We start from the raw sequence: 27102 nt of genomic DNA, 5'->3' as shown, positions 1-27102 counted from the left end.
GAAAGCATTCCTTGTCCCGATAATAGTATAGAAACACAATGGCAATGAATTGCCCACTCCCTACAAACTGCAGCAAAAGCAACACTTGGATACCAAAAACCACCATCAAGAAACCCATTGTACGATCAGGAGTGTCGTAATGCTACTAATATGAAAAACCCAGCGTATACGGCAACCCCCAGAGAGAGAGAGAGAGAGAGAGAGAGCAACACGTAATGCGATGGAAAATTATCGGGAGAAAAGGAGAGAGAAGAAACGTATTTTCCGAAAAAAGGAAGAAAAAGAAAAACGTTAGCATGAGCAAATCGAGATGTACAGGAGCCTGAATGAAGTTCGGAAATTTTACCAGCGGGTAAAACACCAAAGCATAGACTTTGTTGCAGGCACATCCTCCTGTAGAGATGAAGATGGAAACCTGGTGACAGATACACTTAGCGTGCTGAGGATCTGGAAGGAGCATTCAGAAAAGCTTCTGGTATCAAATTGTGGCGGCGAAGAAGATACCCCAGAACCAATAGGAGATGATGGTATAAAGCGTATACCACCTAGCCAAGATGAGGTCTGAGTAGCAATTAATCGGCTGAAGAACAATAAAGCAACAGGTGCCGATGGATTACCAGCCGAACTAAACAAGACTGGTTGTCAGATGCTGGTCAGGAGCATGCACCATCTGATTAGTACAATTTGGCTAGAGGAATGCATGTCCAATGATTGCAACCTCAGCATCCAGTGTCCCGTGCACAAGAAAGGGGATAAGACGATATGTGCCAACTATAGAGTATTAAGTATCCTTCCCATCGCATATAAAGTGTTATCCAGCGTGCTGTGTGATCCACCATTGACCAAATTTTCACTTTGTGCCAGATCCTGGAAAAAACACACGAACAGGATACTACTATGGGCTAAGTAAGCAGTTTAGAAACAAGGCCACCTCCCGCCAAACCAAACTCACATCCTATATGACGCGGATACTACCCGTGCTGTTATATGGATTTGAAGCATGGGTACTTACGCAAGCATATGAGGCAGCTCTTAGAGTGTTTGAGATAAAAATTCTCCGAATGCCGTGGAATGTACCATCATTTGTACCATTTATTCTCGGACATCGGCATTGTCAGACGTATCGAGCTTCAGCGACTACGATGAGGATACCCCAGCATAAAAGGCATGTAAATGCGAGCCAACTGATGGCTCAGGTAGAAAAGGAAGGAAAGATCTCGTAGAAGAGAAAATATACCAAGATTTATTAATAAGGTAACCTAGCAAGCGAAAGTCAGTTGTTCTCTTCTTAAGCCTTATGTCAAAAATTTTAACTTTGTTTACGTTTTCATAATGAAAGTCAATTCACAACAATGGATTTTGACAGTGAACCTGAGAGGCAGCTGATATCCAGATGGTCTCCCTGGATGACCTTATAAATAGGCATTGATACATTAAAATTTCAAGGTTATAGACAATTTAAAATAATTAAAATACATAGCATTGCATTAATTTCGTTTATTTTTATTTTAATTTCAATTTCTTTTTAAAACATCAAGGTTTGCGTCTACTTGAACGTGTCTTATTTTTCATTTTATTTGTAATATTCGGAAATGTTAGTACCTTGTTTAATTTGTTGCTGTTGTTGTATATCATTAATCGTAAGATTGCTCAGTAGTAGCTTGAATTAGATTCCTATGCATTTTAGTTGTATGTCTGTCTGTGTGAGGTTGTGGGAATAAGATTTAAAAAAAAAGTTGCACACATTCTTTTGCTAGATTAAAATTCAACTACAAATATTCCACAATATCGCATTTAATTGATATATTGGGGCAACTTTGTCCCACCACATTACGTCCGCGATAATTTGGACTTTTCTCTGTGAGAAGTTTGCGAAATATCGGCAATATGGCCGTTTCACCATCGAGCAGCTCCGTTTCCGAACTGGCACCGTACATTGATGACGAGTCGGTCTTTATGCCACGATGTTTATTGTTGTTATTTGTCGGACGTTGTTTATCGGGGGCAATCATCGGAGATGAGTGGTGATGGGCAGCATGTTGTATATTCGTACGATTAGCCTTACGTTGTTGCATACACTGGGTACTGGGCGGTGTGGGTTCACGTTCCCGTTCGCTATCCGTTTCACTTTGACACACCGTGCCCTTTTGTGGTTTATGTCGATGTTTATTGCGATTCTTTTCCGATACGGAACGTTGTATGGGTGAGGTTATTTGATCGTACGATGAGGGTACAATATGACTGTGTTCCGTACAACGTTGTGGACTGGCATAATTGCGTGGTGACTGCCGGGAATGTTGTTTGGCATGCGACAAGGTATGGGTATCCCACAAGTCACTTTGTGACACAACGAAATTCGATTTTAATGCTGAACCCATGCTGACACGTCTGGAATCGGAGGAAACGGGAGCTGGAAACAAATAAAGCGGTTTAATTGGTGGAATTTTATTGCATCCGATTAATAACTTACTTTTAACGGTGTTATTAGTCTTGCCATGGCTTCCACCGTGTGGACATACATTATTCAATTCTGTCTGGGATGCTGAAACATTAGTCGATGAATTCCGATGATTATTGTTTGTGTACTTCGAACGAGATGTGGGCGTTTGGGTACCATTATCATAATGCTAGAAATACCCAAGATAAGAGAGAGGGGAATAGAGAGAGAGAGAGAAGAAATTTAGTTAAACAGGGATCTATTTTTGTCTTCTGTCCATTTAAGATAAACGATTTTTCTTTCTGAATGTTTGTACCCTAGAATAAGATAGGATTTTACTACTGCCACATGTGGTTTTGGTCACCTCATCTTTGTAGAGTTACCGTTCCTACAATATCGGTATTCGAGAAAGAGAGGGAGAGAAGCAGTTTAACATCTGCTGCTCTAAAGTAATACAGAATTATTTTCGCCACATTTAACGCTTGCTGCTGTCTGCCTATTGTTTGAATGACGGGAGACGGAAATCAAGTTTCCCCATCCCATAAAACAACTCCCCCTTGTTCCTCCTTAAATATTGCTCACCAACAGAGTCGGTAGCAAACATTGCGACTACACTGCCGTTCCTTTCAAATGAAGCGATGATTCTCCACCTCCTCATTTCAAGTCCGTCGCTCTGCTTTCCACTAAGCGAAGTGTGTTCTCCAGTCCTTTAGAAGGGTGTGTGATTCACAAAAAGGTTACTATTCCGTTTTGTATCTCGTGGTATCCTAAAGAGGGTCGCAGCTGTTAATTGTCCTCTTAAGGAAGCCCGCAGACTCCTTAGTTCGACAATTAACAACCTTGACCCCTTTATATAAAGTGATCGGGCCAAACGTAAGTTCTTCAAATAGCTGTCGACTAACAACCATTTATCTTCACTGGTAATCCCGTCAGCGTCAGCTCGAGCCATGATTGCTAATCGCAGATCATCCAGTACCTCCTGTGGAGCAGCAGAGTCGCTAGGCGCCGTTGTAGATTTCTTGGATACCTGCTTCGAGACAGCGGGTTTGGCTTTCACCACACCCTCACCGCTCTTAGCAGGTTTTCCCATCGACACTACTAACGACGCGAACGAAGCAGAACTTTGTGCACCTGACGACTGCGTGGTTATCTTAGCAGCAGGTTGTTGTTCAACCGAGGACCTCATTATCTTCACAGCTGTGGGCTGTGATCGGAATTCGGCACCCGGGGTCACAACCGCCGCAGGGACGCAGGCAACTGCTTCGCGCTCGCTACCATTGGAGCATCCACTAACAACTGCCCAATTGTAACAACCTTGGATATCGGTTTCGAAATTTCGGCAGAGGGTGGATTTCCAGAGGGAAGTTGTGCCGTATCAGCCTTCTTGGAGGACTTTTTTCTTAGGTTATACTTAGTTCTTAATTAAAATTAACCCGGATAATATTCGTGTCAAATATAACCCCGTTTTCTTACCCTTGACGATGTCGACTGCCGCCTTTCGCGCAACGTCGAATCTTCACGATGTACATTATTACACTCCTGACGCTTTAGACTTGACATCGAACCGATACTAACATCGGTCTGAGCCGATACGGAATTACGTTTATCGACATGACGTCGTGTTGTATCGTTGTTACACTGTTTCGCCTGTTGCTGCTGTAATTGTTGTTGTTGAAATTGTGCCTGTTGCTGAAGTTGTTGTTGTAATTGTTGTTGGATTGGTTGTTGCATTACATGATGGGTTTTAGTCGGTATTGGTGGTTGCTGCTGCTGTGGGGGCTGTTGTTGTTGATATGGTGGCTGCTGCTGATGTGGTTGTTGTTGTAGACTGTCCTGACGTTTAACATTCTTTTTTCTACAGGGAAGAAAACATTGATTTTTTGAAGTCCTTTGAGGTTTACAAAAATATACTCACGGCGGCAAGGAGGGCGCCACTGTTGTCGACTGTACCGACATCAAAGAGTTATCCATTTCAACATGGGTCGAGGTCACACTATCAACGGATGTCAATTCGGTGATTTCTAATCAAAAAAGGGAAACATAAAAAAAGATAATTCAAGATCACTGGATAATATGCCCTGCTGTTCCTTTGAAATAAAATTCTGAAATTGTATAAGGACAACCCGCAACCTTGTTCTCGGTATACCCACCAACATAAGGTGGAGGATATACTGAGACATTTGTTATACCTTTTCGCCACACCTCGAAAAATTCGTCGGAAACGTCATTTAGTATATATCTTATATATTATATAAAAATCGGATGTCGATTAAGTTCTGCCCGGCTTGTCGTTTGTTGAAATCACATATTCTTGGTGGGTTAAGATCATATATATTCCAACCGAAGTAGCTTGGAGTTTATTTCGGATGCTTGGAGGGTAAACAAAAAACATAGTAGCAGATAATTGTCAATATAGGGAATTTTTTCATAGCCTTATATAATTCAACTCCTTCCCATCGCAAATAAAGTGTTATCCAGTGTGCCGTTTGAACGACTGAATCCAATGGTCAATGACATTATTGGACCATACCAATGTGGCTTCAGACCTGGCAAATCCACCATGGAACAGATTTTACCACTGCGCCAAATTCTGGTAAAGAGCCACGGAAAACACATCGACACATACCGAGCAACCGTCCACTTCATTTCACTTGTTCGTCGACTATAAAGCCGCAGTCGACAGCCCATTCCGGTCAGAGGTATTTAAAGCTATGTCTGCGTTTGGCATTCCTGCAAATTTAATATGGTTATGCAGGATAACTTTAACTGGCACAAGGTCAGCAGATAAATTCGGAAAGGACTTTACAGAAACGTTCAATATCGAACGAGGACCTGTTTAACATCCTGCTGGAAAAGGTCATACGAGACCCAAATGTGAACAGAAATGAGATTCTGTACAACAAACAGAACATGTCACTTGCCTATGCCGACGATATCGACATAATAGGTCGAACATTGCGAGTGGTAACAGCCAACTTTTGAAATGGCGGGAAGACCAAGCTGATGGTATCAATGCGCAAAACGTCCAGTAGACCTAAAACAGCTGTGGAACTTGAAAACTACAGCTTTGAGGTAGTAAACGATTTTATATACCTCCGTACCGCCCATAAATAAAATTAAAAACATCAGCTTTAAAATGCGAGAAGAATAGTGTTGGAAAACATATACTACTATGGTCTGAGTAAGCAATTCAAGAGCAAAGCCACCTCTCGCCAGACCAAAGTCACATTCTACAATATGCTGATACTATATATGCCGATCTGCGCCGAAAATTATATGAGCTGCGCAAGTGAATTTTTTTAAGCTCGGCTGTCACAAGCCAGCTAATTAGGCGCATTTCCAACCGAAGAGGTTATAATTTTATATGTCCATGTTTTGACATAGTCCCTATATAAATGTCCCGCCCAACAATAGGTATTTCAATGGTCCTTGAGCTCTTAATTATTAAGATTAAAAAATGTTCGGCCCGGCCCACTAAATTTAAACTTAATAGTAAAACTTGTGTTTCTATACAATGCAATGCGATAGAATCCGGAGATCCTTCCCTTTCGGTTCCTTCCTATCATACATCTTTCTAATTTTACCTGTTGTACTGGGCATATCTCTTCTCACGGGTGGTGCAGAAAGACGCGCTGGATCATTTATGCCACCGCCAATAGTACTGCCCAAAATCGGTTCTGTATCACCACCGACACTACCACCACCACCCGAACCACACGTTACACCATCAATCCATTTACGTGCCTCCGGTCCCAGTTTCTTAATCAAAGCTTGCAGTTCATTTTCTTTTTCCATTAAAGCTTTGCGGAAACGACAATTCGTATTTTTCACTTCACGCAAACGTTGTTCCAATTCACAGACAGACGAATCACGACGATTTTTCGACATAGGCCGTAGAGTGGCTCTGACACGTTTATCCACAACACCTTGTGGATTACGTTTCAATTCGACCAGCTATGTTGTGATAACGAGGGGATAGGGGAATTATTTGTGGTTAAATGTTTAAAAAAAGTTGTTGTAAACTTTGTATGTATATTTTAGTGTGTTTTTGTGTATATATTTTTTAAGTGGGTTGCATGAATAGTTTGTTATTCTATTTAAAAAAATAGATATATATTACAAAAAATATTTAAGCTATATATTGGTTAGTACAGCAAGCTATATCTTTTGTTTTTTCTGTTGGGGTTAGTATACACAGATTAGTACCAGGACAATTTCAAAATTACATTCAATGATTTTAATTTATATGTATATATAAAAAATTTGGTATCATTAAATAACAAGTAAAACGGCCTGAAGTTCGAAGACTGTACAATAAATCGTATCGGCTATAATTAGAATATGAAAAGATATGACAAAATATTTCGTTCCGATCAGTATCTATCGAATCAGAAGTAGAAACCCTTCAAGTTTTTACCTTAAATAACATATTAGTAACAATAATTACAATGGCGCCCAACATTATTGCTGGATTGTCATTAGGCTTCGACGATTATGGTCTACTGGAAGCAGACCATACGTGTCCACAGATTGTGGATAGTGGAATGCCCAGCATACTCTCTGGGTAACTGAGAATACAGAAATGGTCTCGGACAGTTAGCGGATCTAAGAAGAAGGCTTATAAATAAAATGGTCTTAAGTTCCACAAGGCTATATTTCGAATATTGACAAAGACCCACCATAAAATCACTATCGATTTTAAGTGTTGTGAAGGTTTATCAGACAATGTGACAGTTTGTCGTGTGATCTTTTTAACAGCCTGCTGGAAAGGGTCAGACGAGAGACAAAGGTGAACAGAAATAAAACTCTGTACACCAACCAACTGATATTACTCGAGCGCTAACGGACACCCTTGAACAAATAGCGAAGTAATCTTCCAAAGTGGATATCACGCGCAAGACGTCCACCAGACTCGGACCAACTGTGGAACTTGAGAAATACAGTTTCCATTTAGTCAAGGATTATATATACCTTGGTACCATCATAAATAAAACTAATGTCATCAGTTTTGAAATTTGGAGGAGAATAGTGTTAGACAACAGATGCTCCTATGGTCTAATTAAGCAATTCAAAAACTAGGAGAAAGGTGGCCTTGATCAAACCAATCTCACACTCTTCAAGACACTGATACTATGTTGTTGTATGGATCAGAAGCATGTGGATTATAATTAAAGTATACGATATGAAATAGACATTTGAGATAGAGTGGATTTTGTTAATACAAACGCAATTTATGACATTGGCCCCATTCGAACTTAACGACGTTTTTTACTTGTTAAATATAAAATGTACATACTATATACATACATATGTTATACTGACAATCCGTTAATGCGTTATATGTATTGAAAAAAAGAAAAAGTAATGTAAATCTATTAAAAAATAACGTTATTACATAAAAAATAATTAATCTTATTCAATTGAGGCAATTATTATGTAAATAACTATTCATGCAAATGTTTATATGTATTCTGTATAAATATATATTGTTGTTTTTTGCATTAGGACTAGTTATTCGTTTTACATTCAATTCAATAAATATAGTTTTAATCAAATTGTCAATAATCGGTTGTGCATTTGATAAATTTTTTAGCATTAACCCCTATAGTGCTGTAATATTTTTTTGGAATTTTGGGACGAAACTTTCAGCGTCTCTAGTTGTGGGTCATGGAGTCCAAAAAATTGATTTGTATCCTGTTTTCTTATCAAGTTAATCAATTTTTTGCCAGTCATAACTTTGATGTCAGTGGTATTTTTATCAGTAGTTCACACCAGATGATCTATTGATCGTCTTATGAGTGTGACCATATGGACACGCTAGCACAGCTCAGTTAAGGCGGGGGAAAAAAATTAACACTTAAAGAGAGAGAGTTTAGTTGTGTTTGTTTACTCAATAATTTGTAAAACTTTTTACTAAATGTTGTAAAAGAGAGCGAAAAGAGAGAGCTAAATTTCTTCCAGTAAAATTTATCCAGCACAATTCGATTTATTTCAAACAGCTTTTAATTTTAGATTTTGACCAAAGTCAAGAAACAGTTCTTATTATTTTTATAAACTGTCAATTCCATTGTATATATGTCAAATTTAAGGATTAAGTCGAAAAATAAATATTTTGCAAAAAAAAAGTACTGGATGCTATCTATTTACTTTTCTCAGTATTATCCAAAAGAGAACAAAAACCGACTTACTCTCTGAAATATAACTTACTGAGTAAATGTTACTGGAAAAGTAATCCGACACTGGTTTTATTGTCCCATGGAAACCTAAAACCAAAAAACAGCTGGTTCCAAAAATTCAATTCAAAAAACAATTAATTTGCTTGAGAACATATTTGTTGTTTGCTTACAAAACATAACCAAACAGCTGAAATTTTTCCTTTTAAGAATTTGCACATACTCAGTAAAACAACTGTCAAATCTGCTCTCTAACTAGACTTTTCTCTTTTACTAGACTTTGGGATAAACGAAGAAAATTTTGTAATTATTTTATACAAATTTGTAAAAATTATTGAGTAAACAAACGAACCTAATAATTCGTAAACTCTCAATCTGCTTAATTCACTTTGAAAATTTGCAGAGTATAATGTCGAGGAAAAACCAAGATCCATTAATAAGGTCACGCAGCAAGCTAAATCAGCTGTTTTTTCTCAAGTCTAATGTCAAAAATTTAGACTTTTTTTACATTTTCATAATGGAAGTCAATCATGATGCAATAATAAGGTGATGTATAAAAACAGAAACCTTTGTTTTTGTCTCGACCATCTGTCAAATGTTTCACATGGTTGGCAAAATTGCACATCGAATTCAAGTAGAAATTACGCACTTTGACAGTTAATCAATATAACAGATGCGCTAAATGGACTACCTATTTATTGTGCCATGAAAGTCAATTTACAAAAATTGATGGTAACAGCACATTTGGGAGACCGCTGATATCAACCTGGTCCGTCTGGAAAACCTTATTAATATGCCTTGAGGAAAGCCAAGACCATAAAACAGCTGATAATCAAAATCATATGATACTTCTTAAAATTCGCCATTGAGTTAATTTTCAAAGTTAAAAACACAACCAATCCTAATGCAATATTGGCTACAAATCAAAATGTTTTCGGATTTGTAGACAATTTTCTTTTCGTCAAGGCATTTTCAAAAAAATATATGCATTCATATTAAATTTCACTAGAAAAGATTACGATTCTTCATCAATCTCCAATCATTCCAATCCAAAATCAATAAAATAATTTTAAAAATAAAAAAACAGAAAAAAAGAAAATAGGTTATGCATAAATTACAAGGACAAAAAACTACAAAACTTCCTTACTACCAGTCTTACTTTCGGTACGAACACCAAACACAAAGTGGCTGTCGTACAAAAAATTATAAAAAATGAGAGTAAGACAAAAACTAAATCTTTGCGATCCGACAACACCAACGAGATGGCAGCCCCAGCAATACAGGTGATGAATACATTGTAGACGGAGAAACCGATATGTTTAGAATCGTTTAGAGCTGGTATGGAAACATGTCGTGTTTCCCAGGCCAAAAAGGCGCCAAAGACCTGTAAATAATAATCATAACAGATTTAATTAGAAATACATAGAATTGTTGTTTTTGTTGTTTTCATAATCCCCTTACCAATAGCAAGCCTTTGTAGGCATAAATGATGCTAACAAATATTGTCATATGTTCCGATTGACAATATTCATTTTCCGGTATAACCAAAACATCATCCATATGCTCATGATGCTACAAAACAAAAAGAGGGTTATAAAGGGGACATTTGTATTCTTATTCCATATATCTACTTACCCTTGGTTCCAATTGTTTGGTATCACGATAAAATGGATCGGCTATTTGCCATGTCGTTATTATGGCAATATCGATGAACAGTAAAATACCCACAACCATAAACAGCTGATAGTCTTTAATGACTTTTTTGTTCAATTTCAAATCGGTGAATATCGAGTGCACCCGCCAGGTTTTCGAAAACATTGCCCCGAATGCCAAACTAAAACCGGCCATTAAAATCCATGCCCGTGCTGTACAAATATATGGAAATGCCGCAACACTGCTCAATGTTGTATCAAGACCCAAAAATATTACACTCATATAGGTCAGCAGACAACCGACAATAATTAAATTATTTAAATGGGGACTGGACATTTTAATGTATCTAATGGGCGGGATGAATATTAAAAATTATCCAAAAAATATTAAAACTATTAAAAAATGATCAGGTTATTACCTTTGATTTCGATATTTAATATTAAAGGCCAAAAATACACAGGCAATAATCATTCCAACAACAGATGCACTTGCCGAAATAATATATATTGTCAGATTTACTTGGCTGTGTTCGATGTAGATCAGTGTCCGATCCTTTGGCGGAGTTTTACCAACCTGTAAGATGAAAACAAAATGTTACATACATTACTATGTGTATTGTTGAGGATCTGGAAGGAGCATTTTGAAAAGCTTCTGGTATCAAATAGTGGCAGTGAAGAAGATACCCCAGAACCAATAAGAGATGAAGGTATAGAGTGTATACCACCTAGCCAAGATGAGGTCAGAATAGCAAACAATCGGCTGAAGAATAATAAGGCACTAGTTGCCGGTGGGTCAGGAGCACGCACAACTGAGTAGTACAATTTGGCTAGAGGAATGCATGCCCAATGATTGGAACCTCAGCATCCTGTGTCCCGTACACAAAAAAAGGAGACAAGACGATATGTGCCAACTATAGAGAAATTAGTTTCCTCCCCATCGCATATAAAGTGCTATCTACCGTACTGTGTGAACGACTGAAAATCCTGTAAAAGACCTACGAAAAACATATCGACACGTTCCACCTATTCGTCGACTATAAAGCCGCATTCGACAACCGATATCCGTTCAGATGTGTTTAAAGCCATATCTACGTTCAGCATTCCTGCAAAATTATTACGGCCATGCAGAATAAGTTTAACTAGCACAAGGTCAGTAGTTAAAGTCAGAAAGGACCTCTCGAAGCCCTTCAATATCGAACGAGGATTCAGACAAGGTGACGGTTTGTCGTGTGACCTGTTTAACATCCCACTGAAAATGGTTATACGAAATGCAAATGTGAACGGAAATGACACTCTTTACACCAATGAGCATATTTTACTCGCCTACACCGACGACATTGACATAATGGGTCGAACATTGCGAGCTTTAACAGTCACCTTTGAACGAATTGAGAAGTCTTCCAAAGTGGGACTGGCAGTAAATTGTGGGAAGACCAAACTGATGGTATCAACGTGCAAAAGGTCCAGTAGACTCGGATCAAATGTGGAACTTGAAAACTACAGCTTCAAGGTAGAGAAAGATTTTATATACCACGCGACCACCATAAATAAAACTAATAAAATCAGCTTTGAAATTCGGAGGAGAATAGTCTGGACTAACAGATGCTACTATGGTCTGAGTAAGCAACTCGAAAGCAATGCCACCTCTCGCCAGACCAAACTCACACTCTACAAGGCGCTGAGGTTACTCGCGCTATTGTATGGATCTGAAGCATGGGTAATTGCGCAAGCAGATGAGACAGCTCTTGTAGTGTTTGAGAGAAAACTTTTCCGGAAGATCTATGGACCGATCTGCATCGAATGAACAATGAGCTATGCCATCTATCAAGTAGAAGACAAGGAAAATGGTCTTTCGAATTGAATGAGATGCACACAAGACCGACGCGCAAGATCTCGGCAAACCAGCTAAGTAAGTAAAACCAAAAATCCCAAAAAATCGAAGGGATTGGATACTGAACGATATGAGTTTCGTCGTGCGATCACTAAAGATCAAACGGTGAAATAACTTACTGTTGAGGTCGACAGGCTAGCATATGGGTATTAGACCACCTTAAGCAATTCAACATTGGCGTAACGGCAATGTAACATCCCAAGAGTCACAAGCGTTTTGGCTCCTTTACACCTTGGGCGCCAGAGTTAATTTTAATTTGAAAACGTTCTTTAATTAAGGTGTTTTCTCAATTTATTGTCAACAAACCTAAGTCATGTGTCCTCGTTCATCAATTAATCATGTCTCTGAAACTACTCCGCATATTTAGAATCCCTACAAGTCATTCTGAATCAGATATCAAATTGAAAAGTTATACACACATTGTCGGCAGAACTCGTACACCACATACAGTTTCCAAATAATCTGGAGTGCATTTTTCAACTCGCAGCAGAACTACAATCGATCTGAAGGAATATGCTAGTAGAAAAATATGTTTTGTTTCTTACTAACCCATTTCACCGGCTTTCCCAATGTAAGATCCAAATGATTTTGTTGTGAATGGAATTCACCAATTTTTTCCACTTGTCCCAATTGGAATTGATTTATCAAAATATTAGCTTTACGTTCGTTGTTGTAAAAACGTACGGGACCCTATAACAACACAAAGTATTAATAGTTAAAAAATAATATATTATAGATATACATACCGTAACACCTTCAAATGAAGTGTTCCGCAGCGCTTCCAAAAACACATTTTCCCATTCTTTGCCACGATAATCGAAATGTGTTAGGAAATCTTCACGTTTTTGGGCCACATATTGTATGGCCAATGCAGCAGCCCAAATGCCATCATAGGTATAACCATGGAAACGGGAATATTCATTGCCACGTAAACTATCATATTCCGAAAGATATTCATCGGCCGTCTAAAACAAGGAAACAATTTCTATTAAATTTCCCCATAGATTTTTTCGCTACCCAACTTACAATTCCTGCTATTGTTATATCACCACTTGTAGACAATGGTAACAGATCCACCATCATTGTACCCTCCAAAGCCTGGATTAACTCCTCCACAGTGCAATCCGTGTCAATGGTGGTATTCCACCATTCCGTAGAATATGTGGCCATTATCAGCCACTGATACGATCTGCCATACATGTCCAACCTGAGAAGAATTATGTAAACGTTTAGAGGCATATCGAAAGATATAATATCGTTCCCACTTACTTGTGCGCCTCACAGAAGACCTTGCGGGCAAAATGTTCATTAAAATTACCCAATATAATACGAACATCCTTTTCACGTAACTTCTTTAGTGATTCACTCACATCATTGACGAAACTCTGCGTTTCCACCACCTCCAATTCCATGGAATCTAAATCAGCTACCATGTGATTGTGAGGCAACGAGTAGCGTGGTTCATTCTGATACAATGTTCCCACACGAGTCCAATTGAACTCTTTCAGCAGTGCTAAGCGCGGTGCATTGAATGCATTCTCGGAGGGTACCACCCGAAAGAAGTTAGGAAAAGCATCTTTAGTAAACATGGGATGGGTATCGGCATATGATAGCTGGGTCAAATGCCAATGTTTACTAGCCTTAGCAATCGGATCGGTAACATGGGTGCAGGCAGCACCGAACAACATCAGTTTATTGGGTCCCGAATGCATCATATCGAAAAAGGATTTGACACCAACGGCAGCATTGCACTAAAAAGACCAAAAAATAATGAAATGAAAAATTACATTGACCCCTTGTCGTGGCCTAATAACTTACCTCGGTATCATTCCACCACATGTGCAAACGATAATTTGTCAGTATCCTGGGATGTTCATTGACATGTGATAAGGCCAACTTGACGCTTGGCATTACACCTCGTCCCGTATCAGAATTCTCAACACCATCGCCATACGGAAAAAATCCAGCTATATAAACATCTGATCTTTTTGCTGTTCTGCCATGTGTCGTCGTTATTGCAGCAAAGAATACCGCAAGGGTGGTTATTAATACCACCAACTGCATGATATAGCTATTTGGAATGGGAGTACTTTGTCTGTGATTTAAAAAATAAAAAAAGGGTTTTTAATTAAATGCAAAATCTTAAAGCGTGTAATATTCTTCCTAGCCTTCAGCGATTGAGCGCCACTTTTAAAATTACAGTGTTTATTTATTTTGTAGTCAACAAACATAAGCCATGTTGCTGTCCGTTTCGTTCGACAATAAGTTCCGACTCTGAAACAATTTGCATAAAGACCAAAATACACTATCCAGAACTATTCAACCTTCATTCAATCCAAGTCAGAATCATACACCGTAATGGCATGTTATTTACACTTTAAAAACGTCACAGTTGTCCAACTTCCAAGCAAGCGAATAATTTGTAAAGGACGATTGGAACACACCTTAGGTTAAATAGAGGTTTTTGGCTTAATGTTCCCAAGCCTTCATCGCTTGGGAGCCACTCACTTTAAATTTTTTTTAAATAAAGTGTTTATTTTGTAGTCAAAAAACGTTAGTCACAATAAATTTCGACTCTAAAACTACTCTTCAGGTTTATAAATACCCAAAAACTATCCTGGCTCCACTCTATCCAAGCCAGAATTGGCAGAATGGCAAAATTATTTACAAGTCATTATTTGTTTTCTATCCGGCAGAAGCTTCATGTTGAATATTGAATAGATCCTCTCGTCAGAAACTGCAGTTAATGCGGAGGTTCCATCTGTCGCTGCAGCCGTAGCTCATGCAGGGAATACTTATGTCAGACTAAATGAGCTGCTCCAAACTGCTCTCTGAATACTTCGAAACTTAGAAGATGCATTTCAATTTCGATACATGTGATGCGATAACCTTCAAAGGCAAGAACAAATATTCATACCGCAATATGAACACACTACGACAGACGTTTGAAGGTTGAAGAGACCCTCTCGTCAGAAAGTGCTGTTAATGCGGGGGTTTCACAGGGATATCTGCGATAACGTCCAAAGGCAAGAAGAAATATTTATACCGCAATATGAACCTACTGCGACAGAAGTTTCAAGGTGAAGGTTGAAGAGACCCTCTCGTCAAAAAGTGCAGTTAATGCCGGGGTTTCACAGGGGTATCAGCGATAACCTTCAAAGGCAAGAATAAATATTTATACCACAATATGAGCCTACTACGACAAAAGTTTCAAGGTGAAGTTTGAAGAGACCCTCTCGTCAGAAAGTGCAGTTAATGCGAGGGTTTCACATGAGTCTCTCCTTGGACCCGTTCTCTTCAAAATGTTTATAAGTGATTCACCGGATGCGTACGAAGGGTCATTACTCCATATTTGTCGCTGCAGCGGGAGCTGATGCAGGGAGTACTTATGACAGACTAAATGGATGTTTGGAGCAACTCTCTAACAACTGCCAAACTGGGAAGATGCATTTAAATGTCGATGTATGTGAGGCCATAACCTTCAAAGGTAAGAAGAAATATATACCGCCGTATGAACCTACCATTGCCATTGGAGGTCAAACAATAAGAAACTCCAAACATATTAAATATCTGCGAGTTATTTTGAATTTTTTTATGCATATTAAATAGGAAACTCAGGAAAGTCGAATGCGTATTTTGGTCCAACCAGCGTGCAATTAAAGAAACTGGCGAACTCACTTTTAAGGTTAGATTACTTATCTACAAACAAGTAATAAGGCCAGTAATTGGGTATCCCTTCTGTTTTGGAATCACTTTCCATGAAATGGAAAGGATGCGAATTTGGAAGAGGCTGATTCTTAGGTCCTGTTTATGCTTATTGCAAGGTGTAGATAGAATCTGGCGACTGCCAGCTATATATGATTCCACCCACTTCAGCCGTATAGATACTTTTCTAATGAACATCACTCTCAGAAACGAACACATCTAATATCATTGAGTGCATTTTAGGATGAAATTCAAGACAGAAGTGCCATTGAAGAACCATACCTACCACATAAAACATAAACCTTATGGAAAAGTTAAATCTATACTAGCCAAGGCTACAATTACTTGACTTATTGGCATTGAACATTACAATATAATATAATTTCTCAGGTAAATATAACTATTTATTAAAAACATTAAAAGTCGATAAGAAATGTGGAACTTCTAAATTATATTTTGCACATTTTTTTATTTAAAAATTTGTATTTTCCCTTTTCAATCTACATATAAGAGAATTATTTTAACCACACCACTTAATGTTTTAAATATTTAGACTTTCTTTAATTAAATACACTATTTCAATATAAATTCAATTCCACAATTGTCTTCTATTCACCTTTAAAGTTTTAATAAACACATTTTTCAATTAGTTGATTTTTTTAATATTTCTCAAAAATAATTTTTATTTAATGTTACTTGACTGATAAATGATTTTTTTAGCTAAAGGAATTTTCTTGTGAAAATTGTGTATCACAGTAAAATGACATTTTGAATGACATATCCTTGCAAGGATATTTCATGGGCATGCGCTAATTTTTTGACATAGACTTATTTACAAACAAATAAAATCATGATGTAAACATTGCAACCGGTTTGTTGTTTGTAAACAAATCCCACAACAGGTTGGAAATTCATTGGATGTCAGTCTCCCCTCCCCATTTTTGAGATTTTGTTTTGATTCCCCACTTCGCAAATAATTTGCTATTTTGTTTTGATGATGCTATACGTAAACAAACTTCATAACTGGCGGTGAGATGATGTTTACCTTGAATGAAGGTCACATGTGGAAATATGTCATTGACCCCAAAAACATAAACATGGGAACAATTTAGAAGAAGGAAATCGAAAAACGTGAGCGAGAGCAAAGTGAGGCCAGAATAGCAATTAATTGGCTGAAGAATAATAAAGCAACAGGTACCGATGGATTATCAGCCGAACTATTCAAGACTGGTGGTCAGATGCTGGCCAGAATACTACAATTTGGCTAGCGGAATGCATGCCCAATGATTACAACCTCAGCATCCTATGTCCCGTGCACAGAAACGGAGACAAGACGATATGTGCCAACTATAGAGGAATAAGTCTCCTTCCCATCGCATATAAAGTGCTATCCAGGGTGTTGGTGAACGACTGATCTCAATGGTCAATGACATTATTGAACCATATCAATGCGGCTTCAGACTTGTCAAATCGACCATAGACCACATTTTCACACTGCGCCAAATCATGGAAAAGACCCATGAAAAAATACATCGACACGTTCCACCTATTTGTCGACTACAAAGCCGCATTCGACAGCCCAATCCACTAAGAGGTATTTAAAGCCATGTCTGCGTTTGGCATTCCAGCATACGGTTATGCAGGATAACTTTAACTGGCACAAAATCAGCAGTTATAATCGGAAAGGACCTGTCGGAGCCCTTCAATACCATGTGTCGTGTGACCTGTTAAACATCCTGCTGGAAAAGGTCATATGAGATGCAAATGTGAACAGAAATTGCAGATGAGGGTGGGCCAGCTCAAAAGGCATATAAAAATGAGCCAAGTGCTGGATCACGTGGAAGGGGAAGGCCACGAATTCGATGGAAAGATCATATGGAAGACAACGCCTTGGAGCATGGTATTTCAAATTGGAAGAGCTGTGCTCATGATCGAAGCGCCTGGAAATCGTTTTTAAGCTCGGCTTATGAAACAAACGTACTCTCACAAGCCAGCTAAGTAAGTATAAAACTTATATTCACATCTCTACAAAACCGGTCCTATATCAAAACGGAGATATTGTACATTGCATGTTCAATATTGTAGTGGCAAATTTGAATCCTAATCTTTAAACTGCAATTTCTTATTAATATTGACTAATTTTAAGATTTAATTTATTTCACAAGAAAGTATAATATCTGCATTACGAATAAATTCATGGCAATAAGAAATATGGTGTGTCAGTGCCATCTATCGATGGTCATGAATCAAATCAGGGACATCAATTTTTCATGCCCAACTTTTAGCAACAGATTATCACATATTTTGTCGTATCCATTTGTGTATATCCTTTTTTAACCATTTGGATTCCCAACAAATGCCATTTAAAGTACTTATTTATATTCTAGAATAGCATAAGGTAATAAGGTTACAATACTATAGTCAGATGGTTAAAAAAACGTATGTCCCATTTTTGTATTCAACATAAGATAATTAAAAACGTTGATAAAATGTTGGTATAAAATAATCATCCCCTAATGCCTGCCACGATGGTACCGCATAAAGTCCTTACACGACCACGGTTGTCCATGGCAACCAAAAAATAGCAACAACAACAAAAAAGGACATGTAGGAAGCGTAAAAAACATAAATCGTAATATTTTAGTTGTCTATAAGTCACAGTTAATTTTGCATTTCTTTAAAAGTAATGGAGGATTATGCACCAAGTCGTTATAAAATATTGGAAAAAATTGGTGAAGGCGTGCATGGCTGTGTATTCAAAGCTCTCGATTTACACCGCAAGTGTCCGGTGGCAATTAAAAAAGTTGCTTTAAAAAATAAATTTGGAATTATTTCACTGAACACCTTGAGGGAAATAAAAACATTGCAGCTAGCGAAATGTGAATATGTAAGAAAGGATATATGTACACATTCTGGCCATGGAAAAATTTAACGGATACCCTTAGTAATTAAGACATTGATAATTTTAACGTCCTTAAAATAAACCGGTGCTTGTGATGGTCCCTCTCAAATGTTTCATTTAATTTACATCAATATTTATTTTTATTAATTACATATCATTTCTTTCACCAGATCATTACTATCATTGACGTTTTTCCCGATGTTATTGGCCTTTCACTGGTCTTGGAGTATATGCCCGAAACACTGTATGGCAAATTGAAAAATGAAGTTAGTCCCCTAAGCCGGCAACAGGTTCGAAAATTTGCCCTAATGATGCTTAAGGGTATTCAATATTTACACAGATTAGAAATAATACATAGAGTAAGTATTCGATTTAAGTAATTTTATATTTATTTAAGTTTACTATATATTATAATAGGATATAAAACCCGCTAATCTGCTAATAAGTGAAAATGAAATTTTAAAAATAGCCGATTTTGGTTTGGCACGGCTTTATTTCCCCGAAGATGAGGCACGTCTCTATTCGCCACAAGTTTCGACACGATGGTATCGTGCACCCGAAATACTTTGGGGTAGCCAAAAGTATGGACCGCCCGTGGACATGTGGGCATCTGGGTGTGTTATTGCTGAAATGTTGCGGGGTGTGCCATTATTTGCGGTATGCTATGCAAATACCATTAATTCGAAAAATTACTTTAAGAGCGGTTTTTTAGGGCACCACCGACATTGAACAATTGGCTCTTGTTATACGTACTTTGGGTACTCCCCGGCTCACAGAATGGCCAGAATTGACATCATTACCGGATTATAATAAAATTAGGTATATTTCTTTTTTAAATAATGATAATAATTTGACTATGTAAATATTATTAAAATGCGATATTATTAACATTTTTTTAGATTTCCCAATGCTGTGGGCATGCACTGGGATAATTTATTTCCCAGCTGCACCTATGCTGCCGAAATAAACTTAGTATCGAATTTAGTTGTATACAATCCAAAAAATCGTTTAAGTGCAGAAGAAGTGAGTAGCACAACCAACATCATATTTTATAAGTTCTGATTTACATTAAGCAATTTTCTTTGCGGCAAATATCAGTTTGATGGTTAGATAGGCAAATGCTTGTCATTCCCCTAAATTCTCTCAACCTCAAAGCGTGGTTTTATATTTATCGGGATCGGTGTTGAGAGTTTCTCTCTTTTGAGAGAGTAATTAGTGTTGCGCTATTTTTATTCACAAAAGGTACGAATTGACATAAACGTACCAAAACAAAAATTAGATTTCTTATAATTCGTGAATACATTTACGCTTAAATTATAAAATATATTATTTATGCAAATAACTGGTATAAATATTGGCCAATATTTCTCGATAATTATTATCATTTGAAGTAGAATTTTAGGTACCTTTTCTTACTTTTTTGGTCCTACCTGTGGTAATGTTTTCCAACACAATTCACAATTTACCACTGAGAGAGAGAAACTCTCAGCACCGATCCCGATAAATATAAAACCGCAAACTAAATAATTGCGCCAATAAAAATTGCCTAATGTAAGTCAGGACTAAATTAAATATAAATACATAAAAAATAATATATATTTGCAGGCCACAAAACACGAATACTTTCAACGATAGACTACAATTAATTGTAAGATACTATTTCAGCAAAAAATTTAATGAAATTTATTCATAAAATTAAGTAATAATAAAAAACAATGTCGATGAAAAACAGTGTATTGATCTATTCTAGAAACTGCTGGAATCGTTTACTAATCGAAATTGTTTTCGATCTTTCTTTTATACATTTTAAAAAGTTATCGTTGGTTTGCCGTTTTTTGAATGCGGGGAAAGCTTAAAGTACATGATTGAACCATGTATGGAAAATAATTCATCAATATTCCAAAAATATTGTTTTTTTAGTCATAATCATCATCAATATCAAACAAATATCGGAAATATTTTATAACAAATGTATTTCAAATTCAATGAGTATAAACATAGAAAAAACACTTAACATCTAATTATTTTGTGATAAACTTAGACGGGTATTCCACGTTCTCTTACAGCCAGGACAGGTTGATTTCTTTATTAGATATTTTCGAATACACTCCCGGTGTAATTTAACCTGACACTCGGAACATTTAACATCCTGCAATACACAATACACAAATAATTATGTTACAAATTTCCAAAATTGCATTTACCACTCACCCAATAGACAATAGTACGACATAGAATACAATCTTTTATATAATCAGGGAAATGTTGTTTTAAATAATTTCCATACTCCACCATGGCACGAGGACCTAAATAAATTTTATCATCTTTTTGCAAAAAATATCCCTGTGATGTCCATATAATTTCCAAATCTTGTATACGTTGTTTGCTCAGTTTTCGTTGCACTGTGTCCGGTATAAGTTCAGCAACTCGATATATATCATTCCAAGCAAAACCATAATCCTCACGGCTAACCAATGATTCGAGTAATTTGTAAAAATAATTACGTTCCGTATCGGTGTATTGGGGTTGAAATTTACACGCCAGATTAGCAATTAACATCCCAAAGACCAAATATTCCTGCCCATCTAGCGGATGTTTAACAAATTGTAATGTTTGATCGTATTTTCGTATCTCTGTATCAATTTCAACAATAAGACCCTTTAGAGCCGTTGGACTGTCCGGTTCACGAACATCATCTGACAGAGAAAAAATAATTATTATTTTAATTATTTTTTTTTGTCTTAACGCTTACATGCATCGCATAGTTTCTCAAGAATTTCCTTAACCTTGTCCATTGGTATGGTTCCATGATTAATGGCAGCTTGAAGAAGTTGTTTCTTAACCTTTTCCATCAGTAAAGTTGTATAAAACCGGGCTTGTTTGCCAAATTGACCATCAATTGTTTGTAGTAAAAACCCCCTCCAGTAAAAATAAACAAATTCTTCTTCTTTCAAAGCATTGGCATTCACCACGAATGATGTTTCGAGGTTTTCTATGAATGTTACAAGGTAGATGCATTAGTGGAAAGTTTTTACAGTATACCATGATTCTAGCCAAATTAACAGCATAGGCAGGAGGAGTATTCACTCCAATGATTTTTATGGATTTTACTAATAACGTGAAAAATAAATGTCAGATTTTATTTTGAAAATCGGATTGGGGGTATGATTTAGATATTTATTCATTTCTTTAAGGCATCCTCTCAGAACCGGTTACCCGGTTATTTGACTTGGAAGTTCCGGTTCTGCGAATCTGATACAAAACTTATGAAAATGTTTTTTCATTGAGAGGTGATATGAATATGATCTATTAATAAACCATTTGGAAGGAATTGTCAAAAAACCGGGTTGTGAACCCTGATTTTTTTGAAAAGCTCCCTAAAAGTCGTTCACCAATCCCGAATTAAATTACAGACTATATTTTCCACTTTCCAAAATGGTACAATATGTGACTGTATCTGTTGTGGATTGTTAAAAAAAACATAAATCCAAGGCCGAAGGCCGGCTATCCGGCTACTTGACACGTAAAAGGTGGCCAAAAAAGGCAAATTGGAACCATATATCTCCTGAAGTACACATTTCCCAAGCAAAAACATATGTTATTGAAATCAGGAAAGAAATATACCAAATTTGGAAATTTTTGGAACAGTTATGTTGGTTTAATCAGGAAACAAAAGGCTACCAATGTAAAATTTTCAGATTATTCTGAGAAGTGGCCAAAAAAAGGCAAAATGTCCTTTTTCTTGTCCTTCTTTCTTGGCAAACTCTTTTCAATTTTCACGATCCACTCGAAGCACTAATCTAATTATTCCTAGATTAGATGTATATATGGAAAAGTCGTTTGTTGTAAGAGTGCCCCGGTTATTTAATTCGCTGCCAAGTCACTTGAAATTGTTTAATTTAATTTTTTGCCGTTCCGGAATAAACTAATTGCTTACCTAAAAGAGCAACATCAGCAGATTATAGTATATTTTTCCCTCCCTCTTTGCCATAAGAGGTAGATGAAAGACGTACTTTTTGAGTAGTCATTTTTGACGTAATGTTATATTTCTTGCGAATCGCTAACTTGTTAATCTAGAGAAAAGATTTATTTTATTTAAGATACTAATGTTTGCCTCGTATATGAGGTTTTTTGAGAGTAGTTGTTCTCCTTAGAAGTCCCACTGAACGTATGATTGTTAGAAATTAATAAATATTTTTATGTTATTTTGAAATGAATGTATGTCAAATTCTTTGTTCAAATTTATTGTAATTGTTTCTTGGTCATTCGGCTTTTTATTACAAAACATTGAAATTAATAAATAACATTTTTTTTTTTTTGAATAAAAAAGTAGTCAATATTGTGTATTTATTGTAACTTTGGAAGCGTATATCACAAGTATATATTTCCCCCCGAAAAAAAGGTATGTCGTTATAATCAGGAAACAAAAGGCTACCCATGGTACAAATTTCCAAGCTGTCAACAGGCTGTCATTAGATGGTGAAGATACGCAAAACCCGTTTTAAGGGAATTTTCTCGATCGATCGAACTTACTGTAGGGATCATTACATGACACTACAGAATCGGCTCTCACCTCCAGAATCGGGCTCTCACCTCCAAGCGGGATGTCAATGGTTTGGATTATGTATACTTAAAAAAAAAAACAAATTTTAAAACCAATGTGGATATACAGAGGTTTAAGCGAAAAATTGGACCCCCTTTTATCTGGAAGTATGGTCTTAAAAAAATTGGAACTTAAGAACTACCAGTCGTAAACATTTCCAAATGATTCACGATTTGCCTCTAAACTCCAACTGGTTTTACAATTTATAAATAGTTTTTATGTGGCCTGTTCCCGTACCTCAATAATCTACTACTTATGGTAGAATTACTACTATTGATATGATAGAATTCTGAAATTTCAAGTGCACTTAGTTCGACTGCAGAAAAACGTATAGGCATATAACCAAATATTAAGCTCCGAAAGAAGTATAACACAATAAAACAATAATCTCATTTTAAGCCTTTTACGTATATCTATATTTGTAAATGCATCTAAAAACAACAATAACAGTAATAATCCATTATGAATTTTCCGATTCCTTAAATCTGTAAATAAAAATCAATAAAATCAAATGTTAAAAAAGTAAAAAATTTGATATCTACATTTTGGATACTTACTTGCATTTGAGACAGGTAAAAAATACCGTCTGTCCTTCATCGGCAGATCGTAGCTGTAGTGTGGCATACGACATTTTATCATGACCGCATTTGGAACATTTTCTCTCCACAACAGGTCCCTCAGCTGATGAACTTTCCTCTTCTTTTGTTTTTACCAATTTATCAGGATCATAGTTGTTGAAGTGTATAGTATATTCAACAACCTGGTCACCAAATACTGAGGAGTGGAGGGGTAATAATGTATTGTTTAGAATTGAATCAAATGAAAATGAATGAATTGAGGTATTTACCGTCTGGTTTATATGTCTGTTTACAATTGTAACATGTCACATCTTTACTACTGTCCAATGGTGGAAAAATGGAGCCACATGATGGACAAAATCCCGGTGTTGATGTAAACAATTCCATTGTATTGTAAAAAAAACTTGAAAAAGGAACCGAAAGAAATAGTTATTTTAGTTATTTTCCCCAATGAAAACAAAAACACACAATGACAATTCAAAACACGTGCATGTGGCGTTGCCATATCTGTGGCAACATAACTTTATGTGGGGAATTGTGCTGCATAAAAATTCCCTTAAAATATTTCTAAAAAATCTTTTATTTATGATGTTTTATTTGATATATATTTTCATCACTAGATTGTCATTATTAAAAAATGTATCCAAAATAAGTGGGTAATATTGATAATTTTTGGAAGATTTGTCGACCAAAGATATATCGAAATTTAAAAGAACAGGCAAGCGGTATAATCCATCTTCTATGGACACATTTCAACATCATATCTCGATTCCTTTGATAAGTATTGATTTGAGCGCGGTTACAACTGACGATACAACGCCTCAGAATTTTATTCCGATCAATAATATATGTACATATATACTATATTGAGTTGGAAATGATTATTTCGATGATTATACAAATGGAATGCAAATTAAACAAAAAACTACTTTCTTCAATGTAGGAAATTTTGAAATTTAGATTATTATATTTTGTATTAGCAATTTTGTTACAACTGTACAATTTTTCCGCTGTTAATCTATGTTTGAAAAAAATATGTCTTAACCATTTTAATTTGAACCTATAATCCATATACCAATTTTATAAGGTATGTAGGTATTTGGCCTTATGTAATAAAATTTAAATTCAAGCTGTTATAATCCGTCCATTACTTCCACCTACCACATACCTACCTTTTTATAAAATAAATTAAGCTACTTTAATTTTTGTATACAGTATCCTGGTTTTGTATACATTCATATATACAACACCAAATACTGGGGAGGTGTTAAAAAACACACACATTTATTTTGACCATTTTAGACAAGCATTTAACAAAAAAGGCTATTTTGATTTGGCTTTATCATCCTTTTTATCCTCCTCACTAGCATCCGTTTCATTTTCCTCCTCCGATTCTTCCTCAGAATCATCATCTTCGTAATCATCGTCTTCATCTTCGTCATCGTCGTCTTCATCATCATCATAGTCTTCGGCACCATAACTAGATGTTCCAGCTCCGGCACCTGAGTAGCCACCATAATAACCACCATAGCCGCCACCGTATTCATCATCACTATCCATTGCACCGCCTTGTTGTTGGCGACCAAACTTATGCGATCTGGTCGACATACTCAAATCCTTTGTAACCGATGTCTCATAATTGCACTTGGGACAAGGTATAGCCTTGTTCTTTTCATATTTGAAGCCCTTGCGCCGTACATGATCCTCACAGTAGCATGTCTTGCAACGCAAGCATGAGTATTGGCCCAAACGATTGCAAGATTGACACTTGAAGTTCTCACTTTCCAACACCTGACACGAAGCTTGATGTTCAAATTGGTCATCTTCGCAAAGGAAGCCATTGCAAAAGGAGCACTTAAATATACGACCACCATGGTCCCATACACCTCTCTCGCACTCCAAACAAACGGCATTCTGCAGGGGACAACTGCAGGCATGTGTCTGCAAACATTTACGTCCATGGCACACCCAAGCTTCACAAAAATCGCATATGGCTCCCACCATTCCCATACCGGTGGTAAACACTCCGGCATGTTTGATGACACAGTCACCCGTCTTGAGCATACATTTCACTTTGCCACATTGAGCACAAATCGGAAGACGTTGCATACTTTGGCAAAAGTAACAAAATGCTCGAGATTTCTGCTTTCTTTCGCATTTATCGCATTCCATTGGCGCATTGCAGGGGAAATCGGCCAAGGGCACTTCACGGCTTCGAATCTCCTTAAGGCGAAGCTTTTGCTTTTCGGCTTTTTTCCTCTGTCCAGTCTTTTTCTTGGGCATCTTGATGATCCTATGCTATATGGGTGGCGATGTCGTGGGAAATGAGTAGAGTTGGGTAGTTCCGGAACGAACTAGTTCATTGGAACTATTCCGAGAAAGGAACGAACGGAACTAGTTCCAGTTCTTTAATTAATATAATTCCTTTTTTTTTTGACCTATTTGAAGCAAAGGAACTGTATGGAGCAAAGGAACTATAAAGAGCAAAGGAACTATATGGAGCAAAGGAACTATATATGGAAAAACGAAAAAAAAAAATAATAAAAGAGAGAGAGAGATTCAAAAGAACAGCGGGAAGCCTCCAAGACTACAGCCTTCATAAAATTCGCTTGTTAATCGTCGTTCTGCCAAGACTCAAGCGACGTCGTACGCAAACCTTCACCAACAAATGGTCTGTTCCAGTACTTTTTATACCCTCCACCATAGTATGGAGGGTATATTAATTTTGTCATTCCGTTTGTAACTCATCGAAATATTCATTTCCGACCCTATAAAGTATATATATTCTTGATCAGGGTAAAATTCTAAGACGATCTAGCCATGTCCGTCCGTCTGTTGTAATCACGCTATCTTCTGAAGGAATTGAGATATGGTGCTGAAATTTTGCATAGGGTTGTCTTTTGTCTGCAGGCAGGTCAAGTTCGAAGATGGGATATATCGGTCCACGTTTAGGCATAGCTCCCATATAAGGCTACCCCCCAATTTTCGGTATTTTGGGGTTCTTGAGCGCGTTTTTCAAGCGAATTTGTAGTAAATGTATCCACAAAAAATTATAAATATAGGTCCACTTTTTCTTGTAGCCCCCATATAACGGTACCTCCTAATTTTCAGTATTTTTTGGGTTTTTATCGTATTTTTCACCGAATTGGCTGTAATTTAGT

General features: G+C 36.8%; 5 protein-coding genes across 5 annotated transcripts in view; 1 reads left to right on the top strand and 4 right to left on the bottom strand.

Annotated features, from left to right (window-relative positions):
• The window catches only part of LOC133322735 (DNA-directed RNA polymerase I subunit RPA12), a 97159-nt gene extending 72828 nt beyond the window's left edge, over nucleotides 1–24331 (bottom strand). Inside the window, exons 1-3 of the mRNA XM_061531698.1 lie at nucleotides 24211–24331; nucleotides 23921–24137; nucleotides 23812–23848 (exon numbers count right to left, since the gene is read on the bottom strand). Coding sequence (XP_061387682.1) covers nucleotides 23824–23848; nucleotides 23921–24137; nucleotides 24211–24328 — 360 coding nt within the window. The 5' untranslated portion in view covers nucleotides 24329–24331 and the 3' untranslated portion in view covers nucleotides 23812–23823. The remainder of the gene's footprint in view (nucleotides 1–23811; nucleotides 23849–23920; nucleotides 24138–24210) is intronic.
• Nucleotides 1752–14160, bottom strand: LOC133322731 (gamma-aminobutyric acid type B receptor subunit 2). Its single transcript, XM_061531693.1, has 14 exons — nucleotides 13972–14160; nucleotides 13423–13904; nucleotides 13180–13360; nucleotides 12900–13118; nucleotides 12703–12843; nucleotides 10682–10836; nucleotides 10246–10609; nucleotides 10072–10182; nucleotides 9770–9994; nucleotides 6022–6391; nucleotides 4353–4458; nucleotides 3911–4292; nucleotides 2471–2627; nucleotides 1752–2410 (listed from the first exon to the last, which is right to left on the bottom strand). The coding sequence occupies exons 1-14, from the start codon at nucleotides 14062–14064 to the stop codon at nucleotides 1770–1772; spliced, it is 3627 nt and encodes a 1208-aa protein (XP_061387677.1). The 5' UTR covers nucleotides 14065–14160; the 3' UTR covers nucleotides 1752–1769.
• LOC133322752 (cyclin-dependent kinase 20) lies at nucleotides 18545–19822 on the top strand. Its single transcript, XM_061531714.1, has 5 exons — nucleotides 18545–18745; nucleotides 18931–19119; nucleotides 19178–19417; nucleotides 19473–19579; nucleotides 19660–19822. The coding sequence occupies exons 1-5, from the start codon at nucleotides 18545–18547 to the stop codon at nucleotides 19820–19822; spliced, it is 900 nt and encodes a 299-aa protein (XP_061387698.1).
• On the bottom strand, nucleotides 20778–21612 carry LOC133322751 (non-structural maintenance of chromosomes element 1 homolog). Its single transcript, XM_061531712.1, has 3 exons — nucleotides 21513–21612; nucleotides 20972–21456; nucleotides 20778–20909 (listed from the first exon to the last, which is right to left on the bottom strand). Exons 1-3 carry the CDS (start codon nucleotides 21610–21612, stop codon nucleotides 20778–20780), a joined length of 717 nt encoding a protein of 238 aa, XP_061387696.1.
• Nucleotides 24332–25264: 933 nt separating the features above from the next.
• LOC133322734 (zinc finger protein 330 homolog) lies at nucleotides 25265–26226 on the bottom strand. Its single transcript, XM_061531697.1, has one exon. It carries the CDS (start codon nucleotides 26222–26224, stop codon nucleotides 25265–25267), a length of 960 nt encoding a protein of 319 aa, XP_061387681.1. The 5' UTR covers nucleotides 26225–26226.
• Nucleotides 26227–27102: the final 876 nt, after the last annotated feature.

Source organism: Musca vetustissima, unplaced genomic scaffold (genome assembly GCF_032173495.1).
Source record: "Musca vetustissima isolate MV318-11 ecotype Yass unplaced genomic scaffold, APGP_CSIRO_Mvet_v1 utg6509, whole genome shotgun sequence".
NCBI classification, from domain to species: Eukaryota; Metazoa; Arthropoda; class Insecta; order Diptera; family Muscidae; genus Musca; species Musca vetustissima.
Note: the sequence above shows the minus strand (reverse complement) of the source record. Positions and strands in the feature narration are given on the sequence as shown.